Source organism: Coregonus clupeaformis, chromosome 17 (genome assembly GCF_020615455.1).
Source record: "Coregonus clupeaformis isolate EN_2021a chromosome 17, ASM2061545v1, whole genome shotgun sequence".
NCBI classification, from domain to species: domain Eukaryota; kingdom Metazoa; phylum Chordata; class Actinopteri; order Salmoniformes; family Salmonidae; genus Coregonus; species Coregonus clupeaformis.
In genome coordinates this window covers 53434611-53455219 of record NC_059208.1, presented here as the reverse complement: position 1 = coordinate 53455219, position 20609 = coordinate 53434611, and the positions used below count along the sequence as shown (strand labels likewise).

Sequence of the window (20609 nt, the reverse complement as noted above, 5' to 3'; positions counted from 1 at the left end):
ATATAGTGCACTACTTTCTAACAGAGCCCTATGGCCCCTGGTCAAAAGTAGTGCACTATATAGGGAATAGGGTGCCATTTGGGACACATACCATGTTAATGAGCCATAAGTAGCTAACTGTTGGCCATGGGGAATGTTACTGTGTGTTATAGAGGAGGACTGTGGGAACCCTGGCTCTCCTCCCTACGGTACCATGGTTGGGGAAAAGTTCTCGTTTGGCTCCCTGGTGCAGTACTCCTGTTCAGGGGACAGAGAGCTGATTGGAGAGTCATCAATCACCTGTCAACTCAATGGACACTGGAGCGGCCCCATACCTCACTGTTCAGGTAAGGACCCATACCTCACTGTTCAGGTATGGACCCATACCTCACTGTTCAGGTAAGGACCCATACCTCACTGTTCAGGTAAGGACCCATACCTCACTGTTCAGGTAAGGACCCATACCTCACTGTTCAGGAAAGGACCCATACCTCACTGTTCAGGTAAGGACCTATACCTCACTGTTCAGGTATGGACCCATACCTCACTGTTCAGGTATGGACCCATACCTCACTGTTCAGGTAAGGACCCATACCTCACTGTTCATGTAAGGAGGCCACAGACACAGAGTTCAGTAGCACTGCTCAGATGAAGTCAGGAAATTGACCTCCTGAAGTTTTGTTGTGTAGCAGTGCATTATTATAATGTGATTTGTTCCCATACGCATCCCAAATCATTATTATAATATGGTTTGTTCCCATATGCATCCCAAATCATTATTATAATGTGGTTTGTTCCCAAATCCAAGACCTCACTTACCTCTTTCTGCTCTGTACTTTCTAGATTTAAATCGGTTGCTTGCTTTCCAAGTTTCCATACATCCCTCCCCACCACCAGGGATATTTAGTTTGATGTTTCAGCAAGGCTCCTACCTTCCTCCCTAAATCCCACCACTGTTCATCCAGTCCATCGCCGTTAAGTGTTCCTGACCGTTTAAATTCAATCTCGAATCTCTCCTAAAACGTATTTACTGCCTGTGAAATAAGTGTATACTCTGTTTAATTCACTGACCCAGAAAGACAGGTTGGTGTGTGTAAGCAGAGAGAGGAAAGCAGAGTGGTTTCACAGTTGATCATGCTATTTAAATTCTCAGCCTCAGAACTTGAGGCTGAGTCCCAAATGGCACCCTATTCCCTACGTAGTGCACTACTTTTGACCAGAGCCCATAGGGACTAGGGTGCCTTTTGGAACGTGGTCTGAGTTTTTAAAGTATTAACTCGAACACTAGTTTTAGTATCTTTACCACAAAACTCCTGAATGTGGAGATTTTCAGCCAGGACATTTAAACACCTGGATGTGGAGACTGTCAGCCAGGACATTTAAACGCCTGGATGTGGAGACTGTCAGCCAGGACATTTAAACGCCTGGATGTGGAGATTGTCAGCCAGGACATTTAAATGCCTGGATGTGGAGACTGTCAGCCAGGACATTTAAAAGCCTGGATGTGGAGACTGTCAGCCAGGACTTTTAAACGCCTGGATGTGGAGACTGTCAGCCAGGACATTTAAACGCCTGGATGTGGAGACTGTCAGCCAGGACATTTAAACGCCTGGATGTGGAGACTGTCAGCCAGGATATTTAAATACCTGGATGTGGAGACTGTCAGCCAGGATATTTAAACGCCAGGATGTAGAGACTGTCAGCCAGGATATTTAAACGCCTGGATGTGGAGACTGTCAGCCAGGATATTTAAACGCCAGGATGTGGAGACTGTCAGCCAGGACATTTAAACGCCTGGATGTGGAGACTGTCAGCCAGGACATTTAAACGCCTGGATGTGGAGACTGTCAGCCAGGACATTTAAACGCCTGGATGTGGAGACTGTCAGCCAGGATATTTAAATGCCTGGATGTGGAGACTGTCAGCCAGGACATTTAAACGCCTGGATGTGGAGACTGTCAGCCAGGACATTTAAATGCCTGGATGTGGAGTCTGTCAGCCAGGACATTTAAACGCCTGGATGTGGAGACTGTCAGCCAGGACATTTAAACGCCTGGATGTGGAGACTGTCAGCCAGGATATTTAAACGCCTGGATGTGGAGACTGTCAGCCAGGATATTTAAACGCCAGGATGTAGAGACTGTCAGCCAGGATATTTAAACGCCTGGATGTGGAGACTGTCAGCCAGGATATTTAAACGCCAGGATGTGGAGACTGTCAGCCAGGATATTTAAACGCCAGGATGTGGAGACTGTCAGCCAGGATATTTAAACGCCTGGATGTGGAGACTGTCAGCCAGGACATTTAAACGCCTGGATGTGGAGACTGTCAGCCAGGACATTTAAACGCCTGGATGTGGAGACTGTCAGCCAGGACATTTAAACGCCTGGATGTGGAGACTGTCTGCCAGGACATTTACATGCCTCTCTCTCTCTCTCTGACTCACACAGACACTCTTCTACCCTGAAGTGTCCAGCCTCTCTCTCTCTGCTCTCTCTGACTCACACAGACACGGTCCTCTCCCCTCCTGCAGCGCCTCAACACCAGCTGTGCTGAGAGCCTCTGACCTGAAATCTGTCTCATGTAAAGATGTGTGGAGGGGGATATGATGGGATATTACGTGAACTTCTTCATGTTCAGACACGAAGGCTCTCTGTGTCAACAACTCAGATCTTAGCTAGCTAGAGCAAAGGGCCATGATTTTTATTTATTTTATTTATTTTATTTATTTTATTTAACCTTTATTTAACCAGGTAAACCAGTTGAGAACAAGTTCTCATTTACAACTGCGACCTGGCCAAGATAAAGCAAAGCAGTGCGATAAAAACAACAACACAGCGTTACATATGGGGTAAAACAAAACAAAGTCAAAAATACAACAGAAATACATATATATACAGTGTGTGCAAATGTAGCAAGTTATGGAGGTAAGGCAATAAATAGGCTATAGTGCAAAATAATTACATTAGTATTAACACTGGAATGATAGATGTGCAAGAGATGATGTGCAAATAGAGATACTGGGGTACAAATGAGCAAAATAAATAACAATATAGGGATGAGGTAGTTGGGCGGGCTAATACTGCCCACGGTTGTCCAGATTGTAGCTTGTTGCAGACAGGTACTAATGGTGTTACATATACACAGGGATACACATTCCAAGTCATTTATTTCATCACCAGCCGACACCATCAGACAGAATACTAGTGTGTTATAGGGTAGCTTGCTGTGGTGCCGTTTTAATACTGTATGTTGGATGGGAATCCACTACATAAATCGCGCCCCTTATGAGGACGTTTCCTCACGCGGTATCATTAATGTAAGGGGGATCTCCTCCAACATATGTGACTGGTTACAGGATCTGAGGCGTTTGACACTAGTTCCTACTTCACAGAAGGTCCATTTGATTTGATTTGATTTTTTATTTTATTTTTATTTTTAGCAGAAATTACTTCCTGAACATGTGAACTTTCGTGTGCTTTGATTACAGACTGGTCTGGGACCTGTTAATATGAATACACATGTAAAAATCTGTCTATAACGGAATAGATTTGGACAACTGCAAAAGTCAGTTATCCAAAAAAAAAAACATTGCTGCCTGAATTTCTCTGGTTTCAGTAGAGAGAGTAAAAAGATTACACAATGTGATTGAGTAATCTTTATTAGTATAGTCATGCATCTTCAGGATATCCAGCCCACATGGGCTTATAAGGCCATCTATAAATCACTGCTAGGCAAATCCCCGCCTTATCTTAGCTCATTGGTCACCATAGCAACACCCACCCGTAGTCTGCGCTCCAGCGGGTATATCTCACTGGTCATCCCCAAAGCCAACACCTCCTTTGGCCGCAATTCCTTCCAGTTCTCTGCTGCCAATGACTGGAACAAATTGCAAAAATCTCTGAAGCTGGAGACACTTATCTCCCTCACTAACTTTAAGCATCAGTTGTCAGAGCACCTTACCGATCACTGCACCTGTACACAGCCCATCTGAAATTAGCCCACCCAACTACCTCATCCCTATATTGTTATTTATTTTGCTCATTTGTACCCCAGTATCTCTATTTGCACATCATCTCTTGCACATCTATCATTCCAGTGTTAATACTAATTGTAATTATTTTGCACTATAGCCTATTTTATTGCCTTACCTCCATAACTTGCTAAATTTGCACACACTGTATATTATATGTATTTCTGTTGTATTTCTGACTTTATGTTTTGTTTTACCCCATATGTAACTCTGTGTTGTTGTTTTTATCGCACTGCTTTGCTTTATCTTGGCCAGGTCGCAGTTGTAAATGAGAACTTGTTCTCAACTGGTTTACCTGGTTAAATAAAGGTGAAATAAAACAAATAAAAATAAATAAAAGACCCATGTATTTGCTGTAGCAAAATAACATAATTATGTCTATATATGCACACATACTGTACATATATATAAACATCGAATCTAATCAAATTGTATTTGTCACATACACGTGTTTTAGCAGATGTTATTGCGGGTGTAGCGAAATGCTTGTGCTTCTAGCTCCGACAGTGCAGTGATATCTACAGCACCTGTTAGATGAAAGACAATGGTCAGGTAGGTTTCTGGGCCTTCTTTTGGTCTGATTTGCACTTGATTTATATAAGCCTACATTGCCTTCCTCCCCAGTATATAGTTTCCCACCATGAATTTCATAACCGACAACAATGAATGATCAGGAAGTCTACTACGGTCTCCAATCGGGCCAATACACTCAGCTCAGTGGAAGTAATCACATTCAACTCAACACATTGTCTTGAGACAGTCATGGGGTGTTACAATACAGTGGACGACTGCTTTTCCCTTTGGGGATATTGCTGAGAGAGTTTTGTGGTGGTAGTCTACCATTCAGAATGCAGCACTTGGAATCCTTTAAGAATTCAATGAACGTTGCCCCATGCCTCTTTCCACCTGTCTATAGCAACGTTATGAGAAACATTAATGTGTTGAAAATCCCAAATTGTTTGCATAGTAAACTTACACACAGCTCTGACACACACACTTACCCCACCAGACATGCCACCAGGGGTCTTTTCACAGTCCCCAAATCCAGAACAAATTCAAGGAAGCGTACAGTATTATATAGAGACATTATTGCATGGAACTCCGTTCCATCTCATATTGCTCAAATAAACAGCAAACCTGGTTTCAAAAAACGGATAGAGCACCACCTCACGGCACAACGCCTCTCCCCTATTTGACCTAGATAGTTTGTGTGTATGTATTGATATGTAGGCTACGTGTGCCTTTAAAAAAATATGTAGTTAGTTCTGTCCTTGAGCTGTTCTTGTCTATTAATGTTCTGTATTATGTCATGTTTCATGTTTTGTGTGGACCCCAGGAAGATTAGCTGCTGCTTTTGCAACAGCTAATGGGGATCCTAATAAAATACCAAATACCAAAATACCACACCATGAGCGTAAATTATACAATCTTTCAAATCGGCAACAAGACTGTGCACATATATACCGAATACATAGGATCAGTGTATAGAGACCTGAGTCCCGTCCCCTTGTAGAACCATCCGGTGATAAATAACTAGAGAAAATATATAACTAAAGAATATTGCGACACAGTGTTCAAATCAATATTCACTCTATATTGTTCAAATCATTTGTTCCTAACAAAAAAGTCCAACGCCACCTGAAGCTTTATGGGCTCTTATGTGAACGTTTCGGTTGTGTCCAAACCAAGTAGAACCATCCAAGTCAATAGTGGAGTCGCTTCATCATCCTTCCATTCCCCGAAATGTAGAAATCTCTCCCAGCCGGGATCTCTCGTAGGACTGTTCTGAAGTGGAGTTGGATGATTCGATCTTTTGTGGGACTTGGCCGATCTGATGAACACCCTCTTGAATTTTTGGCTGCTCTTCAGATGTTGCTTCAGCCGGAGGACATCCACTTTATCTTTAACCCCCCGGAATGCGATCTTCACGACTCCTGGTCCCTGGCCTCTCACTCTCATCCTTTAGATGTTCTCTCTCTCTCTCTCTCTCTCTCTCTCTCTCTCTCTCTCTCTCTCTCTCTCTCTCTCTCTCTCTCTCTCTCTCTCTCTCTCTCTCTGTCTGTCTGTCTGTCTGTCTGTCTCTCTGTCTCTCTGTCTCTCTGTCTCTCTGTCTCTGTCTTTCTCTCTATCTCTCTTTCTCTTTCTGCTCTGATCTGCTCTGCTTGACTTGTTCTTCATTACAATATGAAATGTTCAGAAGATGGGATCGGTCACTCTACTCCTCTCCTCCTCTCCTCCTCCCCTCCTCTCCTCCTCCCCTCCTCTCCTCCTCTCCTCCCCTCCTCTCCTCCTCTCCTCCTCCTCTCCTCTCCTCCTTTCCTCCTCCCCTCTCCTCCTTTCCTCCTCCCCTCTCCTCCTCTCTTCCTCCCCTCCTCTCCTCCTCCCCTCCTCTCCTCCTTTCCTCCTTTCCTCCTCTCCTCCTCCCCTCTCCTCCTCCCCTCCTCTCCTCCTCCCCTCCTCTCCTCTCTTCCCCTCATCCTCAGCTTCAGAAGAGAACATGTCCCAGTTTCCTACTGGAGCTTTTTAATGGGGGGAAAGTTAAGCTACCACAAAGTGCCTCCACTAATTAATTTGCAACGACTGAGGTTGGTTGTGTCCCAAATGGCATCCTATTCCCTAAACCTTTGACCAAGTAGTGCACTATGTAGGGAATAGGGTGCCATTTGGGACCGAGCCAGAGTAACACTCTAGCACTGCGTCTGTTACTGCTTCCTAGGAAAGTCAGTATTATCTCATGTTAATGTGAAACCTAGAGCCCTCACAGCGAACCTATCCTCTGATTCACCTGTTAACTACACCTGGCTGGGTTCGTACCTATCCTCTGATTCACCTGTTAACTACACCTGGCTGGGTTCGTACCTATCCTCTGATTCACCTGTTAACTACACCTGGCTGGGTTCGTACCTATCCTCTGATTCACCTGTTAACTACACCTGGCTGGGTTCGTAACTATCCTCTGATTCACCTGTTAACTACACCTGGCTGAGTTCGTAACTATCCTCTGATTCACCTGTTAACTACACCTGGCTGGGTTCGTACCTATCCTCTGATTCACCTGTTAACTACACCTGGCTGGGTTCGTACCTATCCTCTGATTCACCTGTTAACTACACCTGGCTGGGTTCGTACCTATCCTCTGATTCACCTGTTAACTACACCTGGCTGGGTTCGTACCTATCCTCTGATTCATCTGTTAACTACACCTGGCTGGGTTCGTACCTATCCTCTGATTCACCTGTTAACTACACCTGGCTGGGTTCGTACCTATCCTCTGATTCACCTGTTAACTACACCTGGCTGGGTTCGTACCTATCCTCTGATTCACCTGTTAACTACACCTGGCTGGGTTCGTACCTATCCTCTGATTCACCTGTTAACTACACCTGGCTGGGTTCGTACCTATCCTCTGATTCACCTGTTAACTACACCTGGCTGGGTTCGTACCTATCCTCTGATTCACCTGTTAACTACACCTGGCTGGGTTCGTACCTATCCTCTGATTCACCTGTTAACTACACCTGGCTGGGTTCGTAACTATCCTCTGATTCACCTGTTAACTACACCTGGCTGGGTTCGTACCTATCCTCTGATTCACCTGTTAACTACACCTGGCTGGGTTCGTACCTATCCTCTGATTCACCTGTTAACTACACCTGGCTGGGTTCTCACGTCCGTCATGTCAGCTGGAATGACATGCTTTTAGCTGAGGTTACTGGCTCCAAGGCAAATGTTCATTGTTGCATCGTGGTGTACTGACGCTTCCAACAGCACTCTACACTGAGACTTCGTCCCAAATGGCACCCTATTCACTATTTAGTGCACTACTTTTGACCAGGACCCGTAGTGCACTATATATAGGGAATAGGGTGCCAGTTGGGATGCGCGGCCTGAGCGGTTAAGTTAATTCTCTCTCTCTCTCTCTGTCTCTCTCTCTCTCTCTCTCTCTCTCTCTCTCTCTCTCTCTCTCTCTCTATGTCCTGTGTAGGAGACTCTGTAGGAAGCTGCGGGGACCCTGGTACACCCGTCCATGCAAGCAGAGAGGCCAGCAGCTTCCATCTGCGCAGTAAAGTGCGCTTCACCTGCACTGTGGGCCACACACTATACGGCTCAGCTGAGAGGATCTGCTTCCCCAACGGAACCTGGTCTGGGAGACAGCCCTTCTGCAAACGTGAGGCTTTAGTGGTAGATAGGACAGTGATGTGAATACTACATGTTTAGAGGCAAGCACATAGAGATTGAATGGTTGCCAACGGTTTACAGTGTGCGTGCACAACGGCACATGCAGGAGCACACGCGGGAGCACACGCAGGAGCACACAAACACAACAGGAGCACACAACAGGAGCACACACAGGAGAACACACAGGAGCACATAAACACAACAGGAGCACACACAGGAGAACACACAGGAGCACACAAATACAACAGGAGCACACACAGGAGCACACACAGGAGCACACAAATACAACAGGAGCACACACAGGAGCACACACAGGAGAACACAAACACAACAGAAGCACACACAGGAGCACACACAGGAGCACACACACACAACAGGAGCAAACACAGGAGCACACACACAATGAATATACAATTAGCTGTAAACGGTTTACAGTATGCATGCACAACGGCACACGCAGGAGCACACACAGGAGCACACACACTCAACAGGAGCACACACAGGAAAACACACATACAACAGGAGCACATGCAGGAGCACACACAGGAGCACACACACAGACACACAACAGGAGCACACACAGGAGCACACACACACAACAGGAGCACACACAGGAGCACACACACACAACAGGAGCACACAGGAGCACACACAGGAGCACAAACACACAATAGGAGCACACACACACAACAGGAGCACACACAGGAGCACATACACACAATAGGAGCACACACACACAAAAGGAGTACACACAGGAGCACACACACACAACAGGAGCACACAGGAGCACACACAGGAGCACAAACACACAATAGGAGCACACACACACAACAGGAGCACACACAGGAGCACACACACACAACAGGAGCACACACAGGAGCACATACACACAATAGGAGCACACACACACAACAGGAGCACACACAGAAGCACACACACACAACAGGAGTACACACAGGAGCACACACACACAACAGGAGCACACAGGAGCACACACAGGAGCACATACACACACAGGAGCACATACACACACACACACAGGAGCACACACAGGAGCACATACACATAACAGGAGCACACACACAGGAGCACACACAGGAGCACACACACAATTAGTATGCAATTAGCTGTAAATGTGTATATTTCAATAGCACATCGTCCTTAGAAAAAGACAGTGCTCAAAACCAACCGACCGAAATTTCTTTGCTTCCAGAATCCTGGTAAAACCCTTTATTTTTCAGCCTCAAGCCAACTTCGACGTGATTAATTACATTTGAAATATTGGATCACAGGCCACTTCTCTGCTGCAGTGCATAAATTGCCTCAGGGTTTGACCGGAAATGGCAGAGAGTCTCCGACAGGCTTCCGTTTCTCCTTGATGGTTATTAACTCTCCCAGCCTCAGCTCTGACAGACACAATGTCCATGGCTGGGTCTCAAATAGCACCCTATTGTCTGTTTTTAATGCACTTCGAACTACATCGTGTCAAAAGTAGTGAACTATATAGAGAATACGGTGGCAGTTGAGACATGCAAAATGTCCTTTTTAATATGACAGGCTACTGAACTCCCCGCTCACCACTCTAGCCTTGATGTGGCTTGCAGCTGAACTGATTTATCTATCCTGACAGGCTCGATCCTCTCAATGACCGAACTGACCTGGGGTGGCAGGTAGCTTAGTGGTTAAGAGCGTTGTGCCGGTAACCGAAAGGTCGCTGGTTCTAATCCCCGAGCTGAATAGGTGAAACATGTGCCCTTGAGCAAGAGCACTTAACCCTAATTTTTGCTCCTGTAAGTGGCTCTGGATAAGAGCGTCTGCTGAATGACTAAAATGTAAATGTAGAGATGGCTAGCTGTCCTCTATCCTGGCAGGCTGGATCCTCTCAATGACTGAACTGTGTTGTTTCTGCTTCAGCTTTGACTGGTCCTCTGTAGCTCAGCTGGTAGCGCACGGCGCTTGTAACGCCAAGGTAGTGGGTTCGATCCCCGGGACCACCCATACACAAAAAAAAAAAAATGTATGCACACATGACTGTAAGTCGCTTTGGATAAAAGCGTCTGCTAAATGGTATGTTATTATTATCCAGGAGCTTGACCGGTGTTTAACGGGAGCAATTTGAGCATATCATCCCGGTGCTTTCTAGTCCACTGAAACAGTGGGGATGTTAACCACAGATTTAACATATTGTCTGTCCCAAATGACACACTTTCCCCAATAATAGTGAACTTCTTTTGACCAGGGTCCATAGCACTGAAAGTGCTGAATAAGTTGCATTCCAAATGGCACCATATTTGATAGGGTCGACAGGGCTCTGGTCAAAAGTAGTGCACTACTTATATAACATATTCAGAGCACATTCGACCCCTTCAGTGACCTCGTCGTGTCAGGAAGTGATTGAGGGGGAAACCTCTCCTTCCTTCCTATCAGCTCCCATCCTACAGCCTAGCAGCCTGCCTCAGAAATCATTTGACAATTTTCCAGACAATTAAGTGATTGAGAGGGCAAATCATTTTGGTAATGAAAGATAATGAAGTGCTAGGAGGAGAGAAACACTGAGAAACAGAACAGAATCCTCTCTTAGTTTCCCACTAGCAAACATTACATTAATAATCAACTGGGTTGGATGAGTCACATTTTATGTTTTAGAAAGACATTAGAAAGACATTAGATTTGGTGTTTAGCAATTAGTGTTCTTGACCCCAACTTAACTCTGTCTCTCTCTCTCTCTCTCTCTCTCTCTCTCTCTCTCTCTCTCTCTCTCTCTCTCTCTCTCTCTCTCTCTCTCTCTCTCTCTCTCTCTCTCTCTCTCTCTCTCTCTCTCTCTCTCTCTCTCTCTCTCTCTCTCTCTCTCTCTCTCTCTCTCTCTCTCTCTCTCTCTCTCTCTCTCTCTCTCTTTCTCTCTCTCTTTCTCTGTCTCTCCTCCACTCCAGCGGTGCACTGTGGTAACCCAGGGACCCCTGCTCACGGCCGTATTTTCCGGGTCGACGGTACGACCTTCACCCACTCTGTAGTCTACTCCTGTATGGATGGATACCTCCTCTCCGGCATGCCCACCAGACACTGTCTGGCCAACGGCACCTGGTCCGGCACCGCTCCTAACTGCACCAGTAAGTACTGCTTCTACCTGGTCCGGGACCGCTCCTAACTGCACCAGTAAGTACTGCTGCTACCTGGTCCGGGACCGCTCCTAACTGCACCAGTAAGTGGACAACATTAGAACACTAGAAATTAGTTGTAAAACTGTATTGTGTTATCCTCTATGAATGTAAATGCTCCTAACTACACCAGTAAGTGTGGAAAGAAAGCCTGAGCAACTTGTAGAAAATACCACATATCCTTCAAAACTTCTATACCAAATAACAGACAGCATTCAACATTTCTGATAGACAACCCAAATGTCATACAAACAAAATGACTGTCTGAAAAGTAAAACTGTCTGTTAGTTATCCTGAGCTGAAACAAAAATGACTGTCTGAAAAGTAAAACTGTCTGTTAGTTATCCTGAGCTGAAACAAAAATGACTGTCTGAAAAGTAAAACTGTCTGTTAGTTATCCTGAGCTGAAACAAAATGACTGTCTGAAAAGTAAAACTGTCTGTTAGTTATCCTGAGCTGAAACAAAATGAATACAAAGATACAGTATAATGTTATAGTAATATACAAATGCTAAATACCAGCTAGCCGTAGATGTTGTCCCACTTAGACTGCCTTTTATCTAAGCTCATCGTCAGTAACGAGCCATATGTTGTAATTCAATAATGTTGTGTCAATCTATATTCAATTTGCCCTATAATAACTCTTTAACAGAATTCAATTTTTCCCAGAGCATCATTACTCTTGTGTCTGACTAATTGAAGTACAGAGAAGATATAGAACAGGAGGAGGGGGTGGAGGGGGTGGGGGAGGAGGAGGAGGAAGGCTGTATCGATTTGGGACTAAAATTAGTCTCTGGAGAGATAAGTGATGCTTTCCAGGGAGCCTCTTAAGTCGCTCTGAGACAATGATCAGACAGGCAGAAACTTTAAAGTGTGTATCTAAAATGCCACCCTATTCCCTATGTAGAACAGTACTTTTGACTGTAGAACAGTACTGCTGACGACCGTATTTCATATTGTAGTGCATATCTGGCACCCTCTACCCTGGTCTACACTACTTTTGACCAAAGTCATTCACTATATCAGGAATAGCTGGGTACCATAAGTATTGCACTATATCAGGAATAGCTGGGTACCATAAGTAATGCACTATATCAGGAATAACAGGGTACCATAAGTATTGCACTATATCAGGAATAACAGGGTACCATAAGGAATGCACTATATCAGGAATAACAGGGTACCATAAGGAATGCACTATATCAGGAATAGCTGGGTACCATAAGGAATGCACTATATCAGGAATAGCTGGGTACCATAAGTAATGCACTATATCAGGAATAGCTGGGTACCATAAGTAATGCACTATATCAGGAATAGCTGGGTACCATAAGTAATGCACTATATCAGGAATAGCTGGGTACCATAAGTAATGCACTATATCAGGAATAGCTGGGTACCATAAGTAATGCACTATATCAGGAATAGCAGGGTACCATAAGTAATGCACTATATCAGGAATAGCAGGGTACCATAAGTAATGCACTATATCAGGAATAGCAGGGTACCATAAGTAATGCACTATATCAGGAATAGCAGGGTACCATAAGTAATGCACTATATCAGGAATAGCAGGGTACCATAAGTAATGCACTATATCAGGAATAGCAGGGTACCATAAGTAATGCACTATATCAGGAATAGCACGGTACCATAAGTAATGCACTATATCAGGAATAGCAGGGTACCATAAGTAATGCACTATATCAGGAATAGCTGGGTACCATAAGTAATGCACTATATCAGGAATAGCAGGGTACCATAAGTAATGCACTATATCAGGAATAGCAGGGTACCATAAGTAATGCACTATATCAGGAATAGCAGGGTACCATAAGGAATGCACTATATCAGGAATAGCAGGGTACCATAAGTAATGCACTATATCAGGAATAGCAGGGTACCATAAGTAATGCACTATATCAGGAATAGCAGGGTACCATAAGTCATGCACTATATCAGGAATAGCAGGGTACCATAAGGAATGCACTATATCAGGAATAGCTGGGTACCATAAGTAATGCACTATATCAGGAATAGCAGGGTACCATAAGTATTGCACTATATCAGGAATAGCAGGGTACCATAAGGAATGCACTATATCAGGAATAGCTGGGTACCATAAGTAATGCACTATATCAGGAATAGCAGGGTACCATAAGTAATGCACTATATCAGGAATAGCAGGGTACCATAAGTAATGCACTATATCAGGAATAGCAGGGTACCATAAGTAATGCACTATATCAGGAATAGCAGGGTACCATAAGTATTGCACTATATCAGGAATAGCAGGGTACCATAAGTAATGCACTATATCAGGAATAGCAGGGAATTACCATAAGTAATGCACTATATCAGGAATAGCAGGGTACCATAAGGAATGCACTATATCAGGAATAGCTGGGTACCATAAGTAATGCACTATATCAGGAATAGCAGGGTACCATAAGGAATGCACTATATCAGGAATAGCTGGGTACCATAAGTAATGCACTATATCAGGAATAGCAGGGTACCATAAGTAATGCACTATATCAGGAATAGCAGGGTACCATAAGGAATGCACTATATCAGGAATAGCTGGGTACCATAAGTAATGCACTATATCAGGAATAGCAGGGTACCATAAGTAATGCACTATATCAGGAATAGCAGGGTACCATAAGGAATGCACTATATCAGGAATAGCTGGGTACCATAAGTAATGCACTATATCAGGAATAGCAGGGTACCATAAGGAATGCACTATATCAGGAATAGCTGGGTACCATAAGTAATGCACTATATCAGGAATAGCAGGGTACCATAAGGAATGCACTATATCAGGAATAGCAGGGTACCATAAGGAATGTACTATATCAGGAATAGCAGGGTACCATAAGGAATGCACTATATCAGGAATAGCTGGGTACCATAAGTAATGCACTATATCAGGAATAGCAGGGTACCATAAGTCATGCACTATATCAGGAATAGCAGGGTACCATAAGTAATGCACTATATCAGGAATAGCAGGGTACCATAAGTAATGCACTATATCAGGAATAGCAGGGTACCATAAGGAATGCACTATATCAGGAATAGCTGGGTACCATAAGTAATGCACTATATCAGGAATAGCAGGGTACCATAAGGAATGCACTATATCAGGAATAGCTGGGTACCATAAGTAATGCACTATATCAGGAATAGCAGGGTACCATAAGGAATGCACTATATCAGGAATAGCTGGGTACCATAAGTAATGCACTATATCAGGAATAGCAGGGTACCATAAGTAATGCACTATATCAGGAATAGCAGGGTACCATAAGGAATGCACTATATCAGGAATAGCTGGGTACCATAAGTAATGCACTATATCAGGAATAGCAGGGTACCATAAGTAATGCACTATATCAGGAATAGCAGGGTACCATAAGTAATGCACTATATCAGGAATAGCGGGGTACCATAAGTAATGCACTATATCAGGAATAGCGGGGTACCATAAGTATTGCACTATATCAGGAATAGCTGGGTACCATAAGTAATGCACTATATCAGGAATAGCTGGGTACCATAAGTAATGCACTATATCAGGAATAGCAGGGTACCATAAGTAATGCACTATATCAGGAATAGCAGGGTACCATAAGTAATGCACTATATCAGGAATAGCTGGGTACCATAAGTATTGCACTATATCAGGAATAGCTGGGTACCATAAGTAATGCACTATATCAGGAATAGCAGGGTACCATAAGTAATGCACTATATCAGGAATAGCTGGGTACCATAAGTAATGCACTATATCAGGAATAGCAGGGTACCATAAGTAATGCACTATATCAGGAATAGCAGGGTACCATAAGTAATGCACTATATCAGGAATAGCTGGGTACCATAAGTAATGCACTATATCAGGAATAGCTGGGTACCATAAGTAATGCACTATATCAGGAATAGCTGGGTACCATAAGTAATGCACTATATCAGGAATAACAGGGTACCATAAATAATGCACTATATCAGGAATAGCAGGGTACTATAAGTATTGCACTATATCAGGAATAGCTGGGTACCATAAGTAATGCACTATATCAGGAATAACAGGGTACTATAAGTATTGCACTATATCAGGAATAGCTGGGTACCATAAGTATTGCACTATATCAGGAATAGCTGGGTACCATAAGTAATGCACTATATCAGGAATAACAGGGTACCATAAATAATGCACTATATCAGGAATAGCAGGGTACCATAAGTAATGCACTGTATCAGGAATAGCAGGGTACCATAAGTAATGCACTATATCAGGAATAGCTGGGTACCATAAGTAATGCACTATATCAGGAATAACAGGGTACCATAAATAATGCACTATATCAGGAATAGCAGGGTACCATAAGTAATGCACTATATCAGGAATAACAGGGTACTATAAGTATTGCACTATATCAGGAATAGCTGGGTACCATAAGTATTGCACTATATCAGGAATAGCTGGGTACCATAAGTAATGCACTATATCAGGAATAACAGGGTACCATAAATAATGCACTATATCAGGAATAGCAGGGTACCATAAGTAATGCACTATATCAGGAATAGCAGGGTACCATAAGTAATGCACTATATCAGGAATAGCTGGGTACCATAAGTAATGCACTATATCAGGAATAGCTGGGTACCATAAGTAATGCACTATATCAGGAATAGCTGGGTACCATAAGTAATGCACTATATCAGGAATAGCTGGGTACCATAAGTAATGTACTATATCAGGAATAGCAGGGTACCATAAGTAATGCACTATATCAGGAATAGCAGGGTACCATAAGTAATGTACTATATCAGGAATAGCAGGGTACCATAAGTAATGCACTATATCAGGAATAGCTGGGTACCATAAGTAATGCACTATATCAGGAATAGCTGGGTACCATAAGTAATGCACTATATCAGGAATAGCAGGGTACCATAAGTAATGCACTATATCAGGAATAGCAGGGTACCATAAGTAATGCACTATATCAGGAATAGCAGGGTACAATAAGTAATGCACTATATCAGGAATAGCAGGGTACCATAAGTAATGTACTATATCAGGAATAGCAGGGTACCATAAGTAATGCACTATATCAGGAATAGCTGGGTACCATAAGTAATGCACTATATCAGGAATAGCTGGGTACCATAAGTAATGCACTATATCAGGAATAGCAGGGTACCATAAGTAATGCACTATATCAGGAATAGCAGGGTACCATAAGTAATGCACTATATCAGGAATAGCAGGGTACCATAAGTAATGTACTATATCAGGAATAGCAGGGTACCATAAGTAATGCACTATATCAGGAATAGCTGGGTACCATAAGTAATGCACTATATCAGGAATAGCTGGGTACCATAAGTAATGCACTATATCAGGAATAGCAGGGTACCATAAGTAATGCACTATATCAGGAATAGCAGGGTACCATAAGTAATGTACTATATCAGGAATAGCAGGGTACCATAAGTAATGCACTATATCAGGAATAGCAGGGTACCATAAGTAATGCACTATATCAGGAATAGCAGGGTACCATAAGTAATGCACTATATCAGGAATAGCAGGGTACCATAAGTAATGCACTATATCAGGAATAGCAGGGTACCATAAGTAATGCACTATATCAGGAATAGCAGGGTACCATAAGTAATGCACTATATCAGGAATAGCAGGGTACCATAGGTAATGCACTATATCAGGAATAGCAGGGTACCATAAGTCATGCACTATATCAGGAATAGCAGGGTACCATAAGTAATGCACTATATCAGGAATAGCAGGGGTACCATAAGTAATGCACTATATCAGGAATAGCAGGGTACCATAAGTAATGCACTATATCAGGAATAGCAGGGTACCATAAGTAATGCACTATATCAGGAATAGCTGGGTACCATAAGTAATGCACTATATCAGGAATAGCAGGGTACCATAAGTAATGCACTATATCAGGAATAGCAGGGTACCATAAGTAATGCACTATATCAGGAATAGCAGGGTACCATAAGTAATGCACTATATCAGGAATAGCAGGGTACCATAAGTAATGCACTATATCAGGAATAGCAGGGTACCATAAGTAATGCACTATATCAGGAATAGCTGGGTACCATAAGTAATGCACTATATCAGGAATAGCTGGGTACCATAAGTAATGCACTAAATCAGGAATAGCAGGGTACCATAAGTACTGCACTATATCAGGAATAGCTGGGTACCATAAGTAATGCACTATATCAGGAATAGCAGGGTACCATAAGTAATGCACTATATCAGGAATAGCAGGGTACCATAAGTAATGCACTATATCAGGAATAGCAGGGTACCATAAGTAATGCACTATATCAGGAATAGCAGGGTACCATAAGTAATGCACTATATCAGGAATAGCAGTGTACCATAAGTAATGCACTATATCAGGAATAGCTGGGTACCATAAGTAATGCACTATATCAGGAATAGCAGGGTACCATAAGTAATGCACTATATCAGGAATAGCAGGGTACCATAAGTATTGCACTATATCAGGAATAGCTGGGTACCATAAGTCATGCACTATATCAGGAATAGCAGGGTACCATAAGTAATGCACTATATCAGGAATAGCAGGGTACCATAAGTAATGCACTATATCAGGAATAGCTGGGTACCATAAGTAATGCACTATATCAGGAATAGCTGGGTACCATAAGTAATGCACTATATCAGGAATAGCTGGGTACCATAAGTAATGCACTATATCAGGAATAGCTGGGTACCATAAGTAATGCACTATATCAGGAATAGCTGGGTACCATAAGTAATGCACTATATCAGGAATAGCAGGGTACCATAAGCAATGCACTATATCAGGAATAGCAGGGTACCATAAGTAATGTACTATATCAGGAATAGCTGGGTACCGTAAGTAATGCACTATATCAGGAATTGCAGGGTACCATAAGCAATGCACTATATCAGGAATAGCTGGATACCATAAGTAATGCACTATATCAGGAACAGCACGGTACCATAAGTATTGCACTATATCAGGAATAGCTGGGTACCATAAGTCATGCACTATATCAGGAATAGCTGGGTACCATAAGTAATTCACTATATCAGGAATAGCTGGGTACCATAAGTAATGCACTATATCAGGAATAGCGGGGTACCATAAGTATTGCACTATATCAGGAATAGCTGGGTACCATAAGTCATGCACTATATCAGGAATAGCAGGGTACCATAAGTAATGCACTATATCAGGAATAGCACGGAACCATAAGGAATGCACTGTATCAGGAATCGCAGGGTACCATAAGTAATGCACTATATCAGGAATAGCAGGGTACCATAAGTAATGCACTATATCAGGAATAGCAGGGTACCATAAGTATTGCACTATATCAGGAATAGCACAGTACCATAAGGAATGCACTATATCAGGAATAGCAGGGTACCATAAGTAATGCACTATATCAGGAATAGCAGGGTACCATAAGTAATGCACTATATCAGGAATAGCAGGGTACCATAAGTAATGTACTATATCAGGAATAGCAGGGTACCATAAATAATGCACTATATCAGGAATAGCTGGGTACCATAAGTATTGCACTATATCAGGAATAGCACGGTACCATAAGTAATGCACTATATCAGGAATAGCAGGGTACCATAAGTAATGCACTATATCAGGAATAGCAGGGTACCATAAGTCATGCACTATATCAGGAATAGCAGGGTACCATAAGTAATGCACTATATCAGGAATAGCAGGGTACCATAAGTATTGCACTATATCAGGAATAGCACGGTACCATAAGGAATGCACTATATCAGGAATAACAGGGTACCATAAGTAATGCACTATATCAGGAATAGCTGGGTACCATAAGTATTGCACTATATCAGGAATAGCACGGTACCATAAGGAATGCACTATATCAGGAATAGCAGGGTACCATAAGTAATGCACTATATCAGGAATAGCAGGGTACCATAAGTCATGCACTATATCAGGAATAGCAGGGTACCATAAGTAATGCACTATATCAGGAATAGCAGGGTACCATAAGTATTATACTATATCAGGAATAGCACGGTACCATAAGGAATGCACTATATCAGGAATAGCAGGGTAACATAAGTAATGCACTATATCAGGAATAGCAGGGTACCATAAGTAATGCACTATATCAGGAATAGCAGGGTACCATAAGTAATGCACTATATCAGGAATAGCTGGGTACCATAAGTAATGCACTATATCAGGAATAGCTGGGTACCATAAGTAATGCACTATATCAGGAATAGCAGGGTACCATAAGTAATGCACTATATCAGGAATAGCAGGGTGTCATAAGTAATGTACTATATCAGGAATAGCAGGGTACCATAAATAATGCACTATATCAGGAATAGCTGGGTACCATAAGTATTGCACTATATCAGGAATAGCACGGTACCATAAGGAATGCACTATATCAGGAATAGCAGGGTACCATAAGTAATGTACTATATCAGGAATAGCAGGGTACCATAAGTCATGCACTATATCAGGAATAGCAGGGTACCATAAGTAATGCACTATATCAGGAATAGCAGGGTACCATAAGTATTGCACTATATCAGCAATAGCATGGTACCATAAGGAATGCACTATATCAGGAATAGCAGGGTACCATAAGTAATGCACTATATCAGGAATAGCTGGGTACCATAAGTAATGCACTATATCAGGAATAGCAGGGTACCATAAGTAATGCACTATATCAGGAATAGCAGGGTACCATAAGTAATGCACTATATCAGGAATAGCAGGGTACCATAGGTAATGCACTATATCAGGAATAGCAGGGTACCATAAGTCATGCACTATATCAGGAATAGCAGGGTACCATAAGTAATGCACTATATCAGGAATAGCAGGGTACCATAAGTAATGCACTATATCAGGAATAGCAGGGTACCATAAGTAATGCACTATATCAGGAATAGCAGGGTACCATAAGTAATGCACTATATCAGGAATAACAGGGTACCATAAGTAATGCACTATATCAGGAATAGCTGGGTACCATAAGTATTGCACTATATCAGGAATAGCACGGTACCATAAGGAATGCACTATATCAGGAATAGCAGGGTACCATAAGTAATGCACTATATCAGGAATAGCAGGGTACCATAAGTCATGCACTATATCAGGAATAGCAGGGTACCATAAGTAATGC

At 42.7% G+C, this 20609-nt stretch overlaps 1 protein-coding gene across 1 annotated transcript in view; it reads left to right on the top strand.

Annotated features, from left to right (window-relative positions):
* The window catches only part of LOC121543738 (CUB and sushi domain-containing protein 3), a 205368-nt gene that overhangs the window by 92405 nt on the left and 92354 nt on the right, over window positions 1-20609 (top strand). The window contains exons 24-26 of the mRNA XM_045226581.1: window positions 153-326; window positions 7998-8180; window positions 11122-11298. Coding sequence (XP_045082516.1) covers window positions 153-326; window positions 7998-8180; window positions 11122-11298 — 534 coding nt within the window. The remainder of the gene's footprint in view (window positions 1-152; window positions 327-7997; window positions 8181-11121; window positions 11299-20609) is intronic.